Source organism: Macaca mulatta, chromosome 1 (genome assembly GCF_049350105.2).
Source record: "Macaca mulatta isolate MMU2019108-1 chromosome 1, T2T-MMU8v2.0, whole genome shotgun sequence".
In the NCBI taxonomy this organism is placed as follows: Eukaryota; Metazoa; Chordata; class Mammalia; order Primates; family Cercopithecidae; genus Macaca; species Macaca mulatta.
In genome coordinates this window covers 183,827,500-183,845,509 of record NC_133406.1, presented here as the reverse complement: position 1 = coordinate 183,845,509, position 18,010 = coordinate 183,827,500, and the positions used below count along the sequence as shown (strand labels likewise).

Here is an 18,010-nt window from a genome sequence, read left to right as displayed (position 1 = left end):
AACACTAGTTTTTATTTCTTTTATTTAACTGTATAATTGTACCCATTAATCAATCAGAGAGGCCTTTCTTGACCATCCTAAGCTTTATTTCACTCTCAGTCCCTCATGATTACCCTAATACTCTTAAAAGTTTTGTTTATAGTACTTATTACTATCCAAATCAGTACTGTAAATGCATTTTTTTTGGTTACAGTGTTGTTGTAATTATCATTATTTTACTTGAAGGCCTTTGGTAAGGCATCTATTCCTCACTTCCACAGGATCAGCCACTCCCCACTGCATGACACAGGTCCTAGAGACAGTGACATGATCTGCCCAGCCCTAGAAGACCCCATGTTTCCCACTCTGCTTGGGGTAGAAACTGCAAAAACACAAATACACATATATATTTCCAAGTACTGGGCATAAAAGAAGTCATCGGGAAGATTCAAAATAAGCTTATCAACTTTTAATACAAGCTGATAGATTTATTTTAAAAGCTTATGAACATTTAAAGACTATCTCGAAATAAAAACACAAAATTAAAAACTTCAAGAGAGAAAATGGTAAACTCTTGAGAATTCACCCACAGACCCTCCCCTGAGAAACACTGCTGTCATCTTCCTACTCCCAAAATAAACAGTACCTCCTTTATGTGTCTGAGTCAGATTCCCTGAGTCAGGACTATCTCTGACACTTCTTAATGGGAGAAAAGCCATATTTATAGCTAATGAATAAAATATTAGCCAACTCCGCTAAGTACTGACAGAGACCAGTGCTGATTGCTGCCCTGGGACTAACCTGCTTTGCTCCCACAAATAGGGGCTGCTTATTCAAAAGAGATGCCAGCCAGCTTGGTTTGCATTAAAGAGTGATGACAAAGAATAATCTCCAAAGAGCCATCTCACTGTTGGGAACTAATGAGACATTAATATTTCAGAGGTAACAAGGGATGGAGAGGCCAAGGTTTAGAGAAACTGAGACTCATTGAGTTTCTTTTGTGTGTTGCATGCTTGATATAATTTATCTCACTTGGCCTTGATGGCAATAAAGTAAATAATAATATTGTGCCCACTTTACAGATACGTATATCAAAGATCTGAGCTGTTAAATGGTTTGTCTAAGGTATGGAAGAGGGGTTTAAATCTGCGCCAATATGACTTCAGAACCTGCACTTGTTCCTTTATACAACGTCACCTCTCATATTTTAGACACAAAGAGGTCCAGAAATGAAAGATGGTTGTTGAAAGTGTGTTGGGTTAAGATGATAAAAATATGTATACATAGAAATACAGCTAGAACACAAAGACTCCTATTTTATACATTATGGTTGAAAATAATGAGAGTTTTAATTTAGAGAAGAAAGTAGTCCTTAGATGTTTAAAAAATTGTCACATAAAGAGGGGGTAAATATGATGCCTGTTGTACCAAAGAGTATTAGACATATGGTTGAGAGTTTGGGTAGGGAGGTCAATTCTTTTTCCAGATCAGCTTGAAGGACTTTGAAATAAATAAATAAACAAAGCAGTGTGTGTGTGTGCGTGCACACGTGTTATTTTATTTTGTACACTGCTATATTTTCAATGTATGTAAGTATTTGGGCCATAGAGGATGCTCAATAAATACATGTTGAATGAACAGAATTGGCTCTGATGAAGAAAAATATAAGACTCTCCAGGTGTTGAGCTCCTTGTGAATGAATTTCTCAGCATAGAAATTCTCAGCATATGCTAAAGTTCTCAGCATAGATTCTTGCCCTTCTGGGAGGTTATATAATAGCTAAGCAAGGTTTATTGAACACTCTCTAGATGCTAGGCACTGCCCATAACACTTTAAGATCATTATTTTATTTACCCTCACCACACTAGTATGAGTTAGGTAATAACAACATCATCATTTCACAAAAGTAGAAACTGAGCAGATCTTAAGATATAGACCTTTAAGATGATCAAAATACATATCCAAAGAAATACAGCTAGAACACAAAGACTCCTGTTTTATACATTATGGTTGAAAATAATGAGAGTTTTAATTTGGAGACGAATGCAGTCCTTAGATGTTTTGAGAATTTTGCAGAAGTTTTTTTTTTTTGTTTTAAGGTTTGCAGAAGTTATGGCATTTTCCCGAAGTTACACAGGTGTTAAGTTCTAGGGATTGGATCAAAACCCAGGCTTTCATTAACTTTGTGCTATGTGGCCTGGCTACATCAGATAGTCAGCACATCCCCTTCCAGTAATGAGAGCCTACACATACTATTTCTAATCTAATCTCTGAATTGAAGATTAATACCAAGAACATGGATGATGCTCTTCCTAAACAAGCACCAGTTTCCATGGAAGTTACAGCTAAAGCTATCACACAATATGGTATTTACTTGTTCAGACTAACTTATCATTGGAGAGATAAAGTCTGAACTTTTTACCATGGCACTTAATGCATTTTAGGATCCATCCTCATCTCTTATTTTTGTACATTAGAGTATTTTGTCTGTGTATTTCTTTCTCTTTAGAGTCTCCTTTCGTCTGCTTATTTCCTTCCCAAACTCCTTGCTTTCAAACATGTTGTATCTCTATATTATAAATCAATTGGTGTGTCTATCTGTTTGTCCATCTGCCCATTCACCCATCCACCCATCAACTACATCTCAGATCAACTACATGTCAGAACGGTGTTTGTATCAGGGAAAAATACCCTGCCTCACCACTTTATGGTCTCACAAAAGAGAACACATAATAAACCTATCTAATTCCTACCTATTATGCAGGATACAGCTCCAGTTCTTTCATCTTCCACGAAGTGGCCCTAAGTTTTCTGGCCCCTCTTTATCTCTTTTGTCTTTCACTCTTTCAGCGCTATGGCCCACATCATAATCACTGTTTAGTGAAACCTCATTTCAGAGGGAGGTTAGGTTCCAAAATCAGCATGAAAGGACAGGACAGTCAAAATGGCCCCCGTAAATCCCTCAGGAAGATGGTACCACGTGGAGATTGACCAGTGAGCCATCACAGCAAGTTTATCCTCCATGGTGAAACAGATTACTGTTTCTTTGATTTAAATGCCAGAGAAGAGGTCAGCTTAGATTAGAACCAATCTGTAGGAAAAACATGTATCTAGTTAAACACAACAGTCACCTTACGCTCAAACCTACTGAGATGTTCACCATATGAAAGAACCAAGAGCAACTGAGAGCACAGCAGAGGTACACTGTCCCTTCAAACTGTCATACTGGGACCTATGTTCATTGAGTAACTGGCGCAAACCATTGCCTGAGCCATTTATTTTCTCTCTTTCACATAAATGCACATAGAACATATCTTCACTGACCTGTCTTGTGCTGTCATTTAACTTTTTCAAAGGGACGACAAACCCAGGAGTTCCCAGAGCACATGGTGTCTAACACCACACTACCAGTTCCTCGTTGAATAAGATTGTCTTATCAATTCCCTGTTGTACAAGATTCTCTGTGATGTGGTTCCTGTTTACCTCTACAATCCATTTCTATACTTTCTACACTCTAACTGTACTTATTTCTAGTTTCCACAAATTAAACATGTTGCTTCACACCTCCTGCCTCTACCTACAGTGTCCTTTCCCATGCTATGCTGCAAATATGCATCTTCAATACTCATTTCAAATGTTTCCTCTTCAGGGAGAGGTTGACTGGTTCAATACCCCATTCTTCACTCCTTCCTGCATCCCTGCTTTTTGCCATGAAACTTTCAGCACCCTCCCACTCTGATTCTGGGCTTGGCCACATTACTTGCTTGGACCAATAAGATGTTAGCAACTGCAACACAGCAAGGGCTTGAAAAGTGCTGGTGTGATTGGGCTTGTCTTGCTTGTTAGCAGTGACTGTAGAAGGGTGTCCCTGGGCTAGCTTGCTGGATGAGGAGAGACAGATGGTGCCAAGTCAAGGTGCCCAGCCACCCCAGCTAACACAATCCTAGATCAGCCAACTGTAAGCTTACCCCCAACATGTGAGCCACCACAGCCAGTATCACAAAGTTGCCTAGACAGCCTGCAGTCTACTGCAAACATATGAGCAAACCCAGCTGACCCCAGCCCAGATCAACTGTACCCCACAGACTCATGTATGCTATGAAAGTTTTATTGTTATTATGTAGCATTACTCTAGCAATGGAGAACTGATACTTCTTTAAAGACTTCTCTGACCCTCCCAAGGAGATGAAACAACTTCCTTCTTAGTGCAGCCTCTGAATCTTGTCCTTTCCTCTATTACAAAACTTAACACACCATTGTAAACATTTGATAAAGGAATAAGTAATATGATTATTTGTTGTTAAGTATGGATCTTCTTCTAAGACTAACCTTTTTGAGAACAGGGAACATCTTCGTGAGGGAGGTGAGGTATATAAGCAATGTGGTTATGGCACATCTGGGTTGGAATCATGGCTCACCAAGTGGTAAACTTCCTGAGCACAAGTGTCTTGAGCTATAAAATGTGAGCGGCGGCCAGGTGCGGTGGCTCATGCCTGTAATCCCAGCACTTTGGGAGGCCGAGCTGGGCGGATCACAAGGTCAGGAGATCAAGACCATCCTGGCTAACATGGTGAAACCTCGTCTCTACTAAAAATACAAAAAAATTAGCTGGGTGTGGTGGCGGGTGCCTGTAGTCCCAGCTACTTGAGAGGCTGAGGCAGGAGAATGGTGTGAACCCAGGAGGCGGAGGTTGCAGTGAGCCGAGATCACGCCACCGCACTCCAGCCTGGGTGACAGAGCCAGACTTTGTCTCAAAAAAAAAAAAAAAAAAAAAGTGAGCAGCAGCAGCAACTGTGCAGCCCTCTTGAGACAACAGAATGAAAAATGTGTATAAAGTAGCCAGCTGAGTGCCTGACACATCAAAGGTCTCAATAGATATTATTTGGTTAAGTGAGTTAATGAACTGACACTTCTATGGCAAAATTCTTAGAAGGAGTGCACCAAAAATAGAACATCCTTTATCCTATTACTGATTCCTGATATCACACCAGCTGCCCAGAGCATTCTTTAGCCTCTAATTCAATTTATGACTATGAAGGGTGATGTTTCAATTTACTGAACCCAACTATATAATTTAAAAAGTACCTGTGAGGACTATCTTTGCAACTTAACGTCAGCACATGTTAAATACAATTTATTTAATCTTTTGTTTACAACAAAAGTTGCAGTTTGCTGCTTATAAATCACTCCTTCTGAAACCCTTCTGAGAAATACAGATTCTTGGTTTGTGCTAATTGCCTGCTCGGGAGCAGGCTAAGTAGCCCCTGTGATGGGCTACGTTCCTACACAACTAAGGAGCATGTACTTACCTCTCTGGAGGCAGGGAGCCCTCTTCCACAGTCACTGCAAGAGAAGGAGGCAGAGTGAAAAAGAGGTGTTTGCAGCAGCCTGGTTAAAGTGAATGATGCTTGTGCTATGACGTGACCCCACAGGTAATGTGGAGAATGGAAGCTTGCCTATGCCTGAAACATCCCTTACCTCCACCCCAGCACCCAGGGGATACCTGTTCCTGCATTGCAGTACTCACCCACACTTTACAGTACAATTTCTTATTTATGGATACAATCTCTTGCGTTAGACTTTGACCTCCTTAAAGACCAGAACCCCTGTGGGGTTTATCTCGTAATCTCTCATTTCCAACACAGGACATGGTACAGAGATTATTGCTGCTCAATGTTCCTTTGAAATAAACTTGAACATTTACAGACCACTCCCTGGTGTTCGAAGCACTATTTAAGCTCTTTCCCGGCATCACGTCTCATTATCCTCACAATAATCCTAAGAGATCAGTGGTACCCACTTTACAGATAAGGAAAATTATCCCCATTTTATAGATAAGGAAAATGAGGCTCAGTGATTAACAAACCCAAACTTAAATAGCTAGTGAGTACAGAGGCCCATTTTATTACAAAAGACTTAGTACTTTTTTCTATGTTGTCTGATAAACCTTCTTCTCATTCAGAGAGATTATTTGAGGCCTGAATGATTTAATGTTTATAAAAATCACATTTATCCTTCTTTGATTTGGAGCTGGCCATATCAGTAAAGTATACTTATAAGAGCCTATCTCCCCATATAGAATTTCCTTTTAGGATAAGACTTAAGATGACTTGTAGCAGTGGTTCTCAAAGTGTGGTCCCTGGACCAGCAGCATTAGCACCCTCTGGGAACTTGTTAAAAGGCTAATTATCAGGCTCCAACTCAGACCAACTGAACCAGAAACTGAGAACGGGGCCCAGCAATCTGTGTTTTAACAAGTCCTCTAGGTGATTCTGATGTACACTCAAGTTTGAGAATCATGAAGTTAGAGGCATTTAACCATGAAGTTGCCCAAAGCAGTTAAAACGAACAAAGACTGTGCTAGCTCTCTCAGTGATTCTGCCATCTGCTGGTGCTGACGGTCACAGTAAAATAAATAACACAGCAGTACATTTTGTCCCAAAGTGTATGTTCATCTTGTGTTTCATTAGAGCAAACATAAGCTAAGGCATTTAAAATGTCAGCAAGATCAGATTGTGGTGGGAGTGATGAGGGATGAGAGGTGTTCCTTTAAATAGTAAAAGAAGACACAAAATAGCACAGAAAAAATGGCTTCCAAAGATGTTTCAGTTTCTGGAAGGGATCAGAGGGTTGGGGGTTGTAGGCTTTCAATTAATTACCAAAAGCAGATCACAGAGGCCTGAGGCCACCACCCCCCACCCCGGCTAAGGATTTCAGGTCAAGTTCACACTGACTTTCTCCGTTTTCACTCCCTCCCCACTTCTCCTGCACCAATGGATTGTGTTGACAACACAGGTTTGCAGGAAACACAAAGGTTCCGTGACTCCCTGCTCAGCAACTTTTTGTTTTCTTCCTCTTGGACAGATTCCCAGTTATCAAATGCAGTGCTCTCAGGGGAAGTGGGCTGGTCTAGGAGCGATAGGGGCCAATTCCCACAGAGACGTCATTTCATGGGCAAGCTGCCACAGCCCCTAGATGAGAATAAGCAGTGACGGATGTCCAGCCTCATGGTAAACAGCCGCTGCATGGTCACCTGGGAGAAGATGTAGAGATGGAGGTGACTCCTGGTTGGCCATGTGTAGGGTCCTGTGCATTTCCTTACCTTCCCCTTGAGTCTTGGGAACAGCAGCTCGCTGCCTCTGAAAGGCCTGGAGGTTCACGACGGTAGGTCTTGAAGGCTTTTGGGGAGGAGGACCCAGGGAGTTGACGGAGGGCAGTGGCTTCATTTTGGGAAGGTGGTGATGTCTGACATCTGACTGTTTCTCTGAACACAGACAGTAAAAAAAGTAGGTTATGATTATTTTCATGTCATAGATTGTTGGGTAAAACTGGTTCTTTGCCTCCATCTCAGTCCTGTCCAATCTATTCTCCACCCAACAGCTAGAGTGCCCCGATCAATATATAAACCTGATCAGTTGCCATGCTGCTGCTTTAAGGATTTCCTCAGCATGAAATCGGTCACTCCATCTTTGCCATTTCTACACCACAAGGCACCCATCTGTGTTTCTAGATTCTTTGTTTGGCATATTATATGTCTTGCTTCCCACAACTCAAAGCCCAAAAATTTTTCACACGTATCACTGGCTTCTCCATTCTCCAGATTTGATTTAGATAGCCTTAAAAAGCTCTCATATATCCAAAATTCTGTTCATGTTTTTCTTGGTTCTGGAACACTATTCCCTTTTTTGACAAACTTCAATTCATTCTTTTTAGGCTCTGCTCCAATGACACCTCCTCTAGAAAGCTTTTCTTGATTTCTCACAAGAATGAAGGCCGGAATCAACCTCTGATTTGTATCCCCGTAGCACATTGTTAATACCACTGCATCAATATCATGGCACATTGGAGGTACTGATCTATGTTCCCATTAAACGTGGGCTTCTGTGGGTGGAGATGGTGTTGTATTGATCCCCCAGCGCCAAGCACAGGGCCTACCTCATAGGAGAGAGGCTGTGACTACTGAAAGGATTCAAGCACTTATGACATGCAAATAATACTGGCTCTACAAAGAGGAATAAGAATTGATCTGGGATTTCCAGGGCTCACAGCCTAGGACTGGCTTCAAGACTGACTTTATGATATCTGGGCACCTGTGTCTTGGAATTTTCCAGGAAAGTTCCAATTTTATATATATTTGTCCTCTGCAGTCTTAAATCCAACTCCAACAGAAAGTCCAATATTATATATGAAAATCATATCTGCCCTTTACACTGAAAATAGCACAAAATCTTATGTAATCCAACTGCTTTGATTTTTGACTTATGTAAGACAGTAGTTGACTACATGGGCCATCCATGCAAAAACTTAAGAAGTGGCCTAGCATTTTCCATATACCCCTGGGAGACTTCCTATGCTCTCCTCCACAAGCTGGAAGGGAGGGAAAGCTTCCTTATTGCTTCACCCACAGCGGGTTACATCCCCAGAAACTCAGGCCCAAAGTTCCTTTCTTCCTAGGCTTTAATTACAAGTAGCGTTGTCAAAAACTTCAGTCATTATCAAATTAGGAAGAAGACATAGTGAATATTAATTATCACTTACTAATTGGGCTTGGAGTTTTTACCAGGCACTGTGCTAAGTAGTTTACATCCGTTATCTCATTTAACTATCTCAATAGCTCCATCTGGTAGATAATACATTCTTCTTTCCTTTCTCTTGTCCGTCCTTCTTCCCATACATCTTTCTTCCCATCTGTCTTTTCTTCTTCCTCATCCCTTCATCAATAACTATTTATTTACTATATTCCAGGTAGTGTTCTAGGAAGTAGGGATAGAGTTGAGAAAAAGAACTTGTATAATCCTACCTTCAAGAATTTTTATTCTAATAACAAGAGACTGATGATAAACAAGTAAACAAATAAACAAGATCATTACAGAGATCCATTAGTTCTATGAAGGAAATAAGGTAGGATGACAAGTGTGAACTGTTGATCATGAGGCAGTGTACTTTACATAGAGAGGTTAGAGAAAGCTAACCTTGGAAAGTTGTTTTTGGAACTTAGGCCTAAATGCAGCTACAAAATCTTAAAGAAAAGAGTTTTTGAGGAAGAGGGAACGGCAAGTGCAAAGGGCCCGAGGCTTGACAAAGCCTATTTAAGGAACAGCAAGAAATCTAGTGTGTTGACTATGGGCAGAGAGCTAGGGGAGGAGAGGTAGGAGATAAGTCAGACACAAAACAGGGACCAGCATGCAGAGCCATGAAGACCACAAAGCAAGTAGTTTAGATTCTATTCCAAGTACAAACAGAAACCATACAAGGTTGTAAGGAGATGCATCCATCCACCCTTCCATCCACTTAATCATTCAACACATTTTTTTTTTTAGGACTCATTCAATCTGGCCTTTTTCTTCTAGGTGCTAGGGATTTGGTAGTAAAAAAAGACAGTCCTTATCTTTTTTTTTTTTTTGACAGAATCTTGCTCTGTTACCCAGGCTGAAGTGAAGTGGTACAATTTTGGCTCACTACAACCTCTGCCTCCCAGGTTCAAGCAATTCTGGTGTCTCAGCTTCCCGAGTAGCTGGGATTACAGGCACAGGCCACTATGCCCAGCTAATTTTTGTATTTTTAATAGAGACAGAATTTTGCCATGTTAGCCAGGCTAGTCTTGAACTCCTGACCTCAAGTAATCTGCCCACCTTGGCCTCCCAAAATGTTCGGATTACAGGCGTAAGCCACTGTGCCCAGCCAGTCTTTATCCTTTTATAACTTACATAATACTGAGGTGAACCAAGTGCTTGGTGGCAAAACCAAGAGTTTGCTGATAGATTCAGTGTGTAGAATGAGGGAAGAGAAGGGAAATAGAGTATGGGTCCTAAGTTTTGGCCTGAGAAATTAGGATAGTTGTGTTGTTTACCAAGACAGACGATTGGTGACAGATTTGAGTTATAAGAGAACACTCAGGCTCTAAGAATCAATATAGATTGCCTAAATTCATGCAACTTGTAGGAAGTCGAGCTAGGATTCAAATCCAAGTTTTTCCAAAAGCTATCTCACAAAGCAATTCCAGGAGATTAAGCACTTTACTCAAACCCAAGATTACAGTTTAGCAAATGGGCCTAGAATATCATGCTGAAAGTCTGGAGCAACATTGCCCAGGTCATATACATAACCACTCTGAGTCAACAGGTTTTAAAATAGAAAAACATGATGACCCCTCCTAGCCCCTGTCCCATGGGGATCACATTTGTTACCTGGGGCCTGGCTGGCAAGCTCACACTCATAGATGGGCTGGTAGGTGCTGCTTGCTGGGCTCTTCTCAGGACGTGGGTTTTCCCAGCTCTTCCTGATATGATGAGAAATTACAAAAGAGGGATCTTCAGAGACATTAAGTAATATTTTGGGGGCCACCAAGTGCTTCTGGGAAGGAAGAGTCTGGGCTCCTTTTGTTTCCAGCTTTTTCCTGGGTTCCTCTGGAGTAAGCCCCATGCCTTTTTGCCCTTCCAGATGGAAGGCCTTACTTCCACAGTTGGCAAGGAGAAGGACTGATGACATTTCACTTTTCTGAGATGAAACCTTCTCCCAGTTCCAGAGTTTGTTTCTGAAGCTATTGGCCACCATTACTTTCTCCTTAGTGATTATCTCAACATTTGACTGAGTCACCTCTAACAGCAGAGAAGTGTTCTGTGAACTTGCTGCAGAACATACAGTGGACTTTCCCAGAGGCCCTGGGGAGCTAGAACATTTTGGAATTTCAGTCTTTTGAGCCAACTTTATTTTCTGAGGTTGAAGAGGCCGGGACTCACTACTGGAACAGTGTGGTGGGTGCTGCTTGTGGTTGGATGAGAGGGGTTTCCCACTGGCCAAAATTTGAGTTGACTGTTTGCCTCCAATGTCACTGTTTGGAGAAACTCCTGCTGGGAGTTTAATAGGTCCTGGAAGAGGTGGAGCATCAAGATTTTGAAATTTGGCTCGAAGTTCCTTGAAGCTTCTTACCCCTTCCTAAAGCAAAGAATAATCAAACAAACAACAAAAATAAACAACAACAACAAAAACAAGTGTCTCATTATTCCAAGAAAAAAAGCCAGTGTGATTAGATCTCACTGATCTCACCATGTTAAGGGACTCTAACTGCTGATACAATGCAACTGCTTCTGGGCAATGTTAGCCAGCAATGCTATTGTCTATATGAGATAGAATGAAAACACTATCTCTCTTTTAAACACTCAAGGGATGTTTAATTTTATCACAGCATATAAAGAACACCTATAGATAGTATTAAAAACAGTGGAGAAACCCCTTGATACAAACTTTTGATGGCTCCCCACTGCCTATAAAAATAAATTCCAAACTGCTTTATACAGAATTGAAGGTTCTTCACAATGCAGTCCCAACTAGCTCAAAAGATGGTGGAATTATGATCTCCAACCACAGCCAAACACAACTACCCTTAAACTAAACAGAACTGTTTACAATTTTCTTAGACCCTCCTACTCTCTATCACCTGGAGTTTGCTTTGTGTTCTTGCTTCACAAAATGTATCCCCATCAGCTTGTCAACACCTTTCTTGCACTTCACTGCCTACTAATCCATCAATATTTCACCTGGGGAACTTAGTTCAATATGCAAAAAAACTCCATTAAAAAATGGACAAAGGACATGAACAGAAAGTCAACTACTGCATGTTCTCACTTACAAGTAGGAGCTAAACACTGCGTATATACATGGACATAAAGATGAAACAAAAGGCCCTGGAGATTATGAGAGGGTGAAGGGACGAAGGCGGAGAAAGGTTGAAAAATTACGTATTGGGTACTGTGATCACTACCTAGGTGATGGAATCATTCATACACTAAACCTCAGTGACACACAATTTACCCATGTAGCAAACATGTGCCTTTACTTCCTGAACCTAAAATGAAAGTTGAAAAAAATAATAATAATAAAATAAAGCTTTCACCTGTGGATGACAGACACAGCTAACTTCTTTCCTGTCTCCTTGGTACTTCCTTAGCTTTTTATATCTTGGCTGTTGAACTTAACACTATGGTATGGAGAAAAGAACAAACTTTGGAAATAGACATATGTTCATATGAAGACTCCACTCTTTATCCTCTATGGAAATACTCTGGGGAACTTGATCTTCTTCCCTCTAAGTGCCTCATAAAAATAAGTTATCAAACAGTAGCAGGATTAGGGCCATTATAAGTGAAATGTCCATTACAGTGCCTGACACATAGTAGGCCCATGATAAATAAAAGTTCTTTATAAGAGGCTAGATGACCCTCTTGCATTTTTAACTCCCCTTGGAAAATGATCATGCTCTTCCCTCTAAATTCAGCTCCAATGTGGTATATGAAAATAACGGTAGTAATGGGAGCCCAACCTTGGTGGCAGAGGAAGGAGCATGACTGGGTTTATACAGTGAATTGATTGGCTGTCTGGCCAGGTAGGTGTAGGCTTAACTCCTGCTCCATGCTCTTCCTGCTGGTTCTTCTTCCTCCCACTAGACCGCATTAGATTTTGTAAATGTGTTCTGTCATCTTTTGCTTTCATAGGAAGTAGGATAATGTCTAATGGAGCCATTGCAAAAAGTAAGAGCCACTGTCCTCTCCTTATCTTCTTAAAGGTTTTTAATTTCATGTACACAGACCATGTCCATGGCAGGGACTTCTGATTTTGCTAGCTTAGGAAGTGCTGGGCAACCTTTTCTCTATATATTTACAGTTGACTCACACCTGCCTTCTGAAGATTTTGGAAGGGAGAGAAATTGAACAAGAAGCATGAAGCAAGTGTCTCGGAGCTTAAGTACATGCACTCTCCCTCCTTTTTCATATCTCTTTTCTCTATCTCTGTAACACACACATACATGCACATGCATACACACACACACACAGCCAGCAGGCAAGTTAATTCAACCATACTTTCTCTCCCCTGACGTGGCAGAAGCCAGCACTGGGCGTGAAATCAGGAGATCTGAGTGTGAAACTCTGCTTATCCATTTTCCACTTATGTGCCTTGGGCAATTCACTTCACTTTGTTGAGCCTTATTTTCCTCACTAAAAAATGAAACTTATATTTCTGACAGCAGTTCGGGGTTAATGTAAGACTCAAATGAGATAACAGACATACACACCTCAGTGATAAATATTTTTATATTGTGGTAAAATACACACAAAACGTGTCATCTTAACCATCTCTAAGTGTACAGTTTGGCAGTGTTATGTAGATTCACACTGTTGTGCAACCAATCTCCAGAACTCTTTTCATCTTGCAAAAATAAAACTCCATATCCATTTAAAAAGTCCATATTCTGTCCTCTCATTCTACACTCTGTCTCTGAATTTGACTATTCTAGGTACTGTATAAGAGGAATCATAGAGTATTTGTCTTTTTATAACTGTCTTATTTCACTTATTAAATGGCCTCAAGGTTTAGCCATGTTGAAGCATGTGTTAGAATTTCCTTCCTTTTTAAGGCTAAATTACTGTATAAGAGGAATCATAGAGTATTTGTCTTTTTATAACTGTCTTATTTCACTTATTAAATGGCCTCAAGGTTTAGCCATGTTGAAGCATGTGTTAGAATTTCCTTCCTTTTTAAGGCTAAATAATGCATCATAGTGTATATATAACACATCCTGTTTATCCATTCATCCATCAATGGAGAGTTGGGTGGCTTCCATATCTTAGCTATTATGAATGATGCTTCTATAAACATAGGTGTACAGATACCTCATTGAGACCCTATGTTCAGTCCTTTTGGGTATGTTCCCAGAAGTGAAATTGCTGGATTATATGATAATTCTACTTTTAATTTTTGAGGAACCTCCCTTCTGTTTTCCATAGCAACTGCACCATTTTACATTCTCACCAACAGTGTACAGGGGTTCCAATGTCTCCACATCTTCACCAACACTTTTTTCTTTTACAATAGCCATCCTAATGGTTATGAGTTTGTCAGTGGTTAATATTTTTAAAGTAATATAATGATTATTTTCAGTTCTTCACTATTTGAAGCCACATGGAGAACTACTGTACAATGTTATTGCTTAGATTTTAGTCTCTGTAGGATTAATTAAGCAAAGCCCTACTATGAAATAGAATTACGGATTTGATAACCTCCAAACCAAGGTCCTGTGCAAAGATCACTGGTTCAGCGGGGAGCAAACCTGATTATACCTGGCTCTCTACTCTTTCAACACATGTTCATTAAGTATCTACGTGCAGACCAAACATTGTTTTAGACAGTCAAGGACTCTGTTCTAATGTCAAGGAGAGACAGAAAATAAGCAATTACACAAGAAAATATGAGAGACAGAGTGCTATGTGGAGAATTAAGCAGATGATGCAATGGTGACTCAGTGCCTACCACTGATTTTCAGAGCTACAGAGAAAAGTAATTTCTTTTCTCTAGCTCAGCCATACATCAAATTAGAGGTTGGACTGGGTGATCTCCAAAGCCTCTTCCGGCACTAATATTTAGATTTTATTTTCCTTACAATCGATGGGAAATAGATGTGATGCATTTTGTTTTGTATTATCCATCACCAATAGGTGGAAGTTGAGTTTTGAGGACATGAGGAAAACTGCATGAAGATGGTTTGGGAAGTGGCCATAGGGTCCTTCTGGTTAAAACCATGCTCCATTTTTCAGCTGCCACAGCTAGTCAGTCCCCAAATCCCACTGATCTGAACTCTTAAGCAGCCCATGAGCCCCTCCCTTCAATTCTTTCTCACTTACTGTTGGAATGACTTCTTCATGGTCTCTCTGCTTCAATTCTGAGCCCCTCTAATCCACCATTTACTCAGCTGTTAGACAAACCTCTTTAAAAACAAATCTGGTCATGTAAGTCCCTTACATGTTTTAAAACCTTCAATTTAGCATCCCCAAAGCTTTCAAATAAGCTCAAATTCTTTTGCTTAGCACATAAGAGCCATCCTAATCCTGACCCTCTTAATGCTCCAGCATCACATTGGGCCTCCCCCCAACATGTTTTCTTCCTTCTAGCCTCACCAAATTGCTGACATTCTCCCAAACCTGTTTTGCCCTTTCACGTAGCTGTAACTTTGAATGTGCTGCCTGCAATGCTCATCTTTCTCTCTAATTTCTTGAACTAGCAAATTCCTGCTCCTTCAAAATTTAACTCGTGTCATCTCAAAATATTTATTGGTTGCCTACTATGCACTAGGCACTAGGGTTACAAAGATGAATGAGGCAACCCTGACCTTTCAGAACTCAGAAAATGAAGGAGACAGACACAAATTGGTTGTTTTAACATAATACAGAGAATTGTGAGATGTATGGCAGAAAGTCTGTGGAGGGAACATAGAAAAGGGGCTTGTGATGCAAACCTGGTTGCCAAGCAGATTTCCTAGAGGGGATTCCCCAGCTTAAACAGCCAAGCAAAGAATAGAGGAAGGCAGTCCGGAGAATGAACACAGAAGGCACAACCTTGGAAACAGCATGATGTACATGGGAAGCAGCAGCAATTTCACATAAATGAAGCACCAGTGCGCAGTATATGAGACTGGAGAAGAAAGGAGAGGCCAAGTCTTAATGTCATCGGGCTTAATCTTCATAGTGGGCGAGGAACTACTGATAGGTTTCCTGGTGAGCAGCTAAAGGCAATTTTTAACTGATTCCTCTTTCATGACCACTCTAGGTAAGGCAGCATCTCTCCTTCACTCTTTACCTACCTTACCCTGGGTATACACTGGCTCATCCAACCCTTTCTAGTGAGCCTTCCCCTAGCACAGAGCCTGGGAAGCTTGGAACTACCACGCCCAGGCACTGTTTCATCTGGAAATTTGCCCAACAGAGGTGTCCATAGCTTGGTAAATGAGCCCCTGAGGGTGTGGCCGCTCAGGGGATAGCATGTGCTTTGGGGAGCAGCTGTGGCAGAGGTTCCTGTGCTATGCGGTGGGTAGCAGCACTGATGGGTTCACATAGGAACTGCCCCATTCCCTTAGCTCTAGCATATAAGCTTCTTGCCAGTTCTGGAAATTCCTAAAATAACTTATTGTAAATCCTTTTCCATTCATATTTACAATAACAAATTTGGTTATCTGCAAGAACAACAACAAAACACACTGGCCGATGCAGCCTGGTTTGTTTTCTTTATAGCACCTATCAAAACCCAGCACATGGTCTGTCTCCCTCCATCAGAATGTAAACTCCTTACAGTTAGATACTTTGTTTGTATTTCAGTATTTGCCCACTGCTGTAGTGCCAGTGCCTCGATAAAAATGTGGTGAAGGAATGAATCCTTAATTCACAAGTCTTTCAGAACCCCTTTAAGACAGGGCCAGTATCCTATTTATCTTGGTATCCCCAGCAGTGGCAGAAGTGACCCAGAAAATCCTTGGTGAATGAATGAATCAGTGCATAGATATTTAGAAAAGTTAGCTGGTTCACATAATACATGAACCGTAACTCAGCAGATTCTTAATGTTTTTCCTGTGTCATCTTTGTGAAAGCAGATTAGAATGCCCTCAGAAACAAATGACCTAATTGCTATCATGTCAACAGACAGCCCTAAAAATAGCCCGGAACATAGCCTGGTGCTTCTGGTTTATGCTGGGCAAGCCTCAAATACTTCATCTGGGAAATACAGGCCAAAACAATGCCAGAGATATTGTGGGAACAACCTGAGATAAAAGACAGTGATGTCCTCTAAACAGAAGGGGTATATCTTTTTGATATGGAAATTAACCAAGGAGGTAGCAGCCAAGAAAAACAAAGACATTGCTATTTCAGAATGGAGACACCAGAGTAAAACAGTTAGAAGTCTGAATCTCAGCTCTTTAAGTGTGGCATTGTTATATTTAGATGAATGTATTTAGTCACTAGGAAAAAAGACTCCATCAAACAGCTGCCTTTTGTTCAATGTTTATGTTACAGGAATCTAAGGAATAATGATAATAATAATAACAACAAAAATGGGCAAACACATGATATTACCATATACCAGGCACTGTTCTAAGCACTTCATATACATTAACTAACTTAAACCCATGTATTCTCAGAATACAGACAAGGATAGTGAGGCAGGGCCTATGTGGCTTGTCCAAGGTCATGCAGCAAGTGTCAAAGCTGGGAATCAAAGTCATACAAACTGGCTTTGGGGCCCATATGATCTATTCTGGACTACTCTAACCCAAGAATTTGCTTGGTGGGTCTAGAAACTATTTTGGCTAATAATTTTCTAGAAACAAGCTAATACCTAATCACATGAGTATAAATGCTATAACCTCCTCTTCTTGGGAAGATAGTTTCCCCTTTGCTAGTTTCAGAGAATTGATAACTATATTTTTTTCTATCCTCATCATCCTTATTAACAACCCTTATACATGATGCCTTAATTAATTTTCACAATAACCCCACCAATCAGGCAATTGTTACTGACCCTGTTTTATAGATAGACTAACAGAGAGGTTAAGTAACTTTCCCCAGTTTATATAAAGAGTGATACAGGAATTTAAATCCAAGTCTGTATAACTCCATGACTGCTTTTATTTATTCCGCAATAAATATACAAATATATTGACAAATATGCCTTTCTTATAAATTTAGCTCTAATTTAAAATTCTTCTATTAATTCATAAAAATATCATAATCAATTTTGTATATGTCACATTTACTTTAGAGATTATGTTTAAAATGTAGCTCTAATCACACCATTGAAACAAACAAAAATCCCAGGAAGCCAATTTGCATTGGCTTTTAAGACACTTTCTCAGACTTTTTATTATTTACACTGACATGAGCAAAATTACTTAATATAATTGGCATAGTTTAAAAATTTTTAATAAATTACATGGCCATTGTGACCATGTATCTTGGATTTTTCAAGGTACTTTTGATTTAATGTAATTTAAAAGATGATGGGAAAATGCAGAACCAAATAACAAAACTCAGTATTATATCCTTTCAAAGTAAATTTGCAAATGATAATAAATTCTGTGTCAAATCACATGTTTTGATCTCTGCTTTATAAAGCATGGCACAGACAGCTGTTCCGTCCTCTCCTGAGTTTACCCTGCTGCCATGGGCTGCTAGGTAACCCTCTCTATGTCACCACTCTCTGCCTTTCATAT

At 40.2% G+C, this 18,010-nt stretch overlaps 1 protein-coding gene across 10 annotated transcripts in view; it reads right to left on the bottom strand.

The window, feature by feature from the left end:
• Positions 1 to 18,010, bottom strand: part of FYB2 (FYN binding protein 2) — a 99,415-nt gene that overhangs the window by 62,664 nt on the left and 18,741 nt on the right. For all 10 annotated transcript variants that reach the window (XM_077955782.1, XM_028833358.2, XM_077955757.1 and 7 more), the window contains 3 exons: positions 10,167 to 10,914; positions 7,082 to 7,243; positions 5,289 to 5,322 (listed from right to left, as the gene is read on the bottom strand). In XM_077955782.1, the coding sequence (XP_077811908.1) occupies positions 5,289 to 5,322; positions 7,082 to 7,243; positions 10,167 to 10,914 (944 nt within the window). The remainder of the gene's footprint in view (positions 1 to 5,288; positions 5,323 to 7,081; positions 7,244 to 10,166; positions 10,915 to 18,010) is intronic.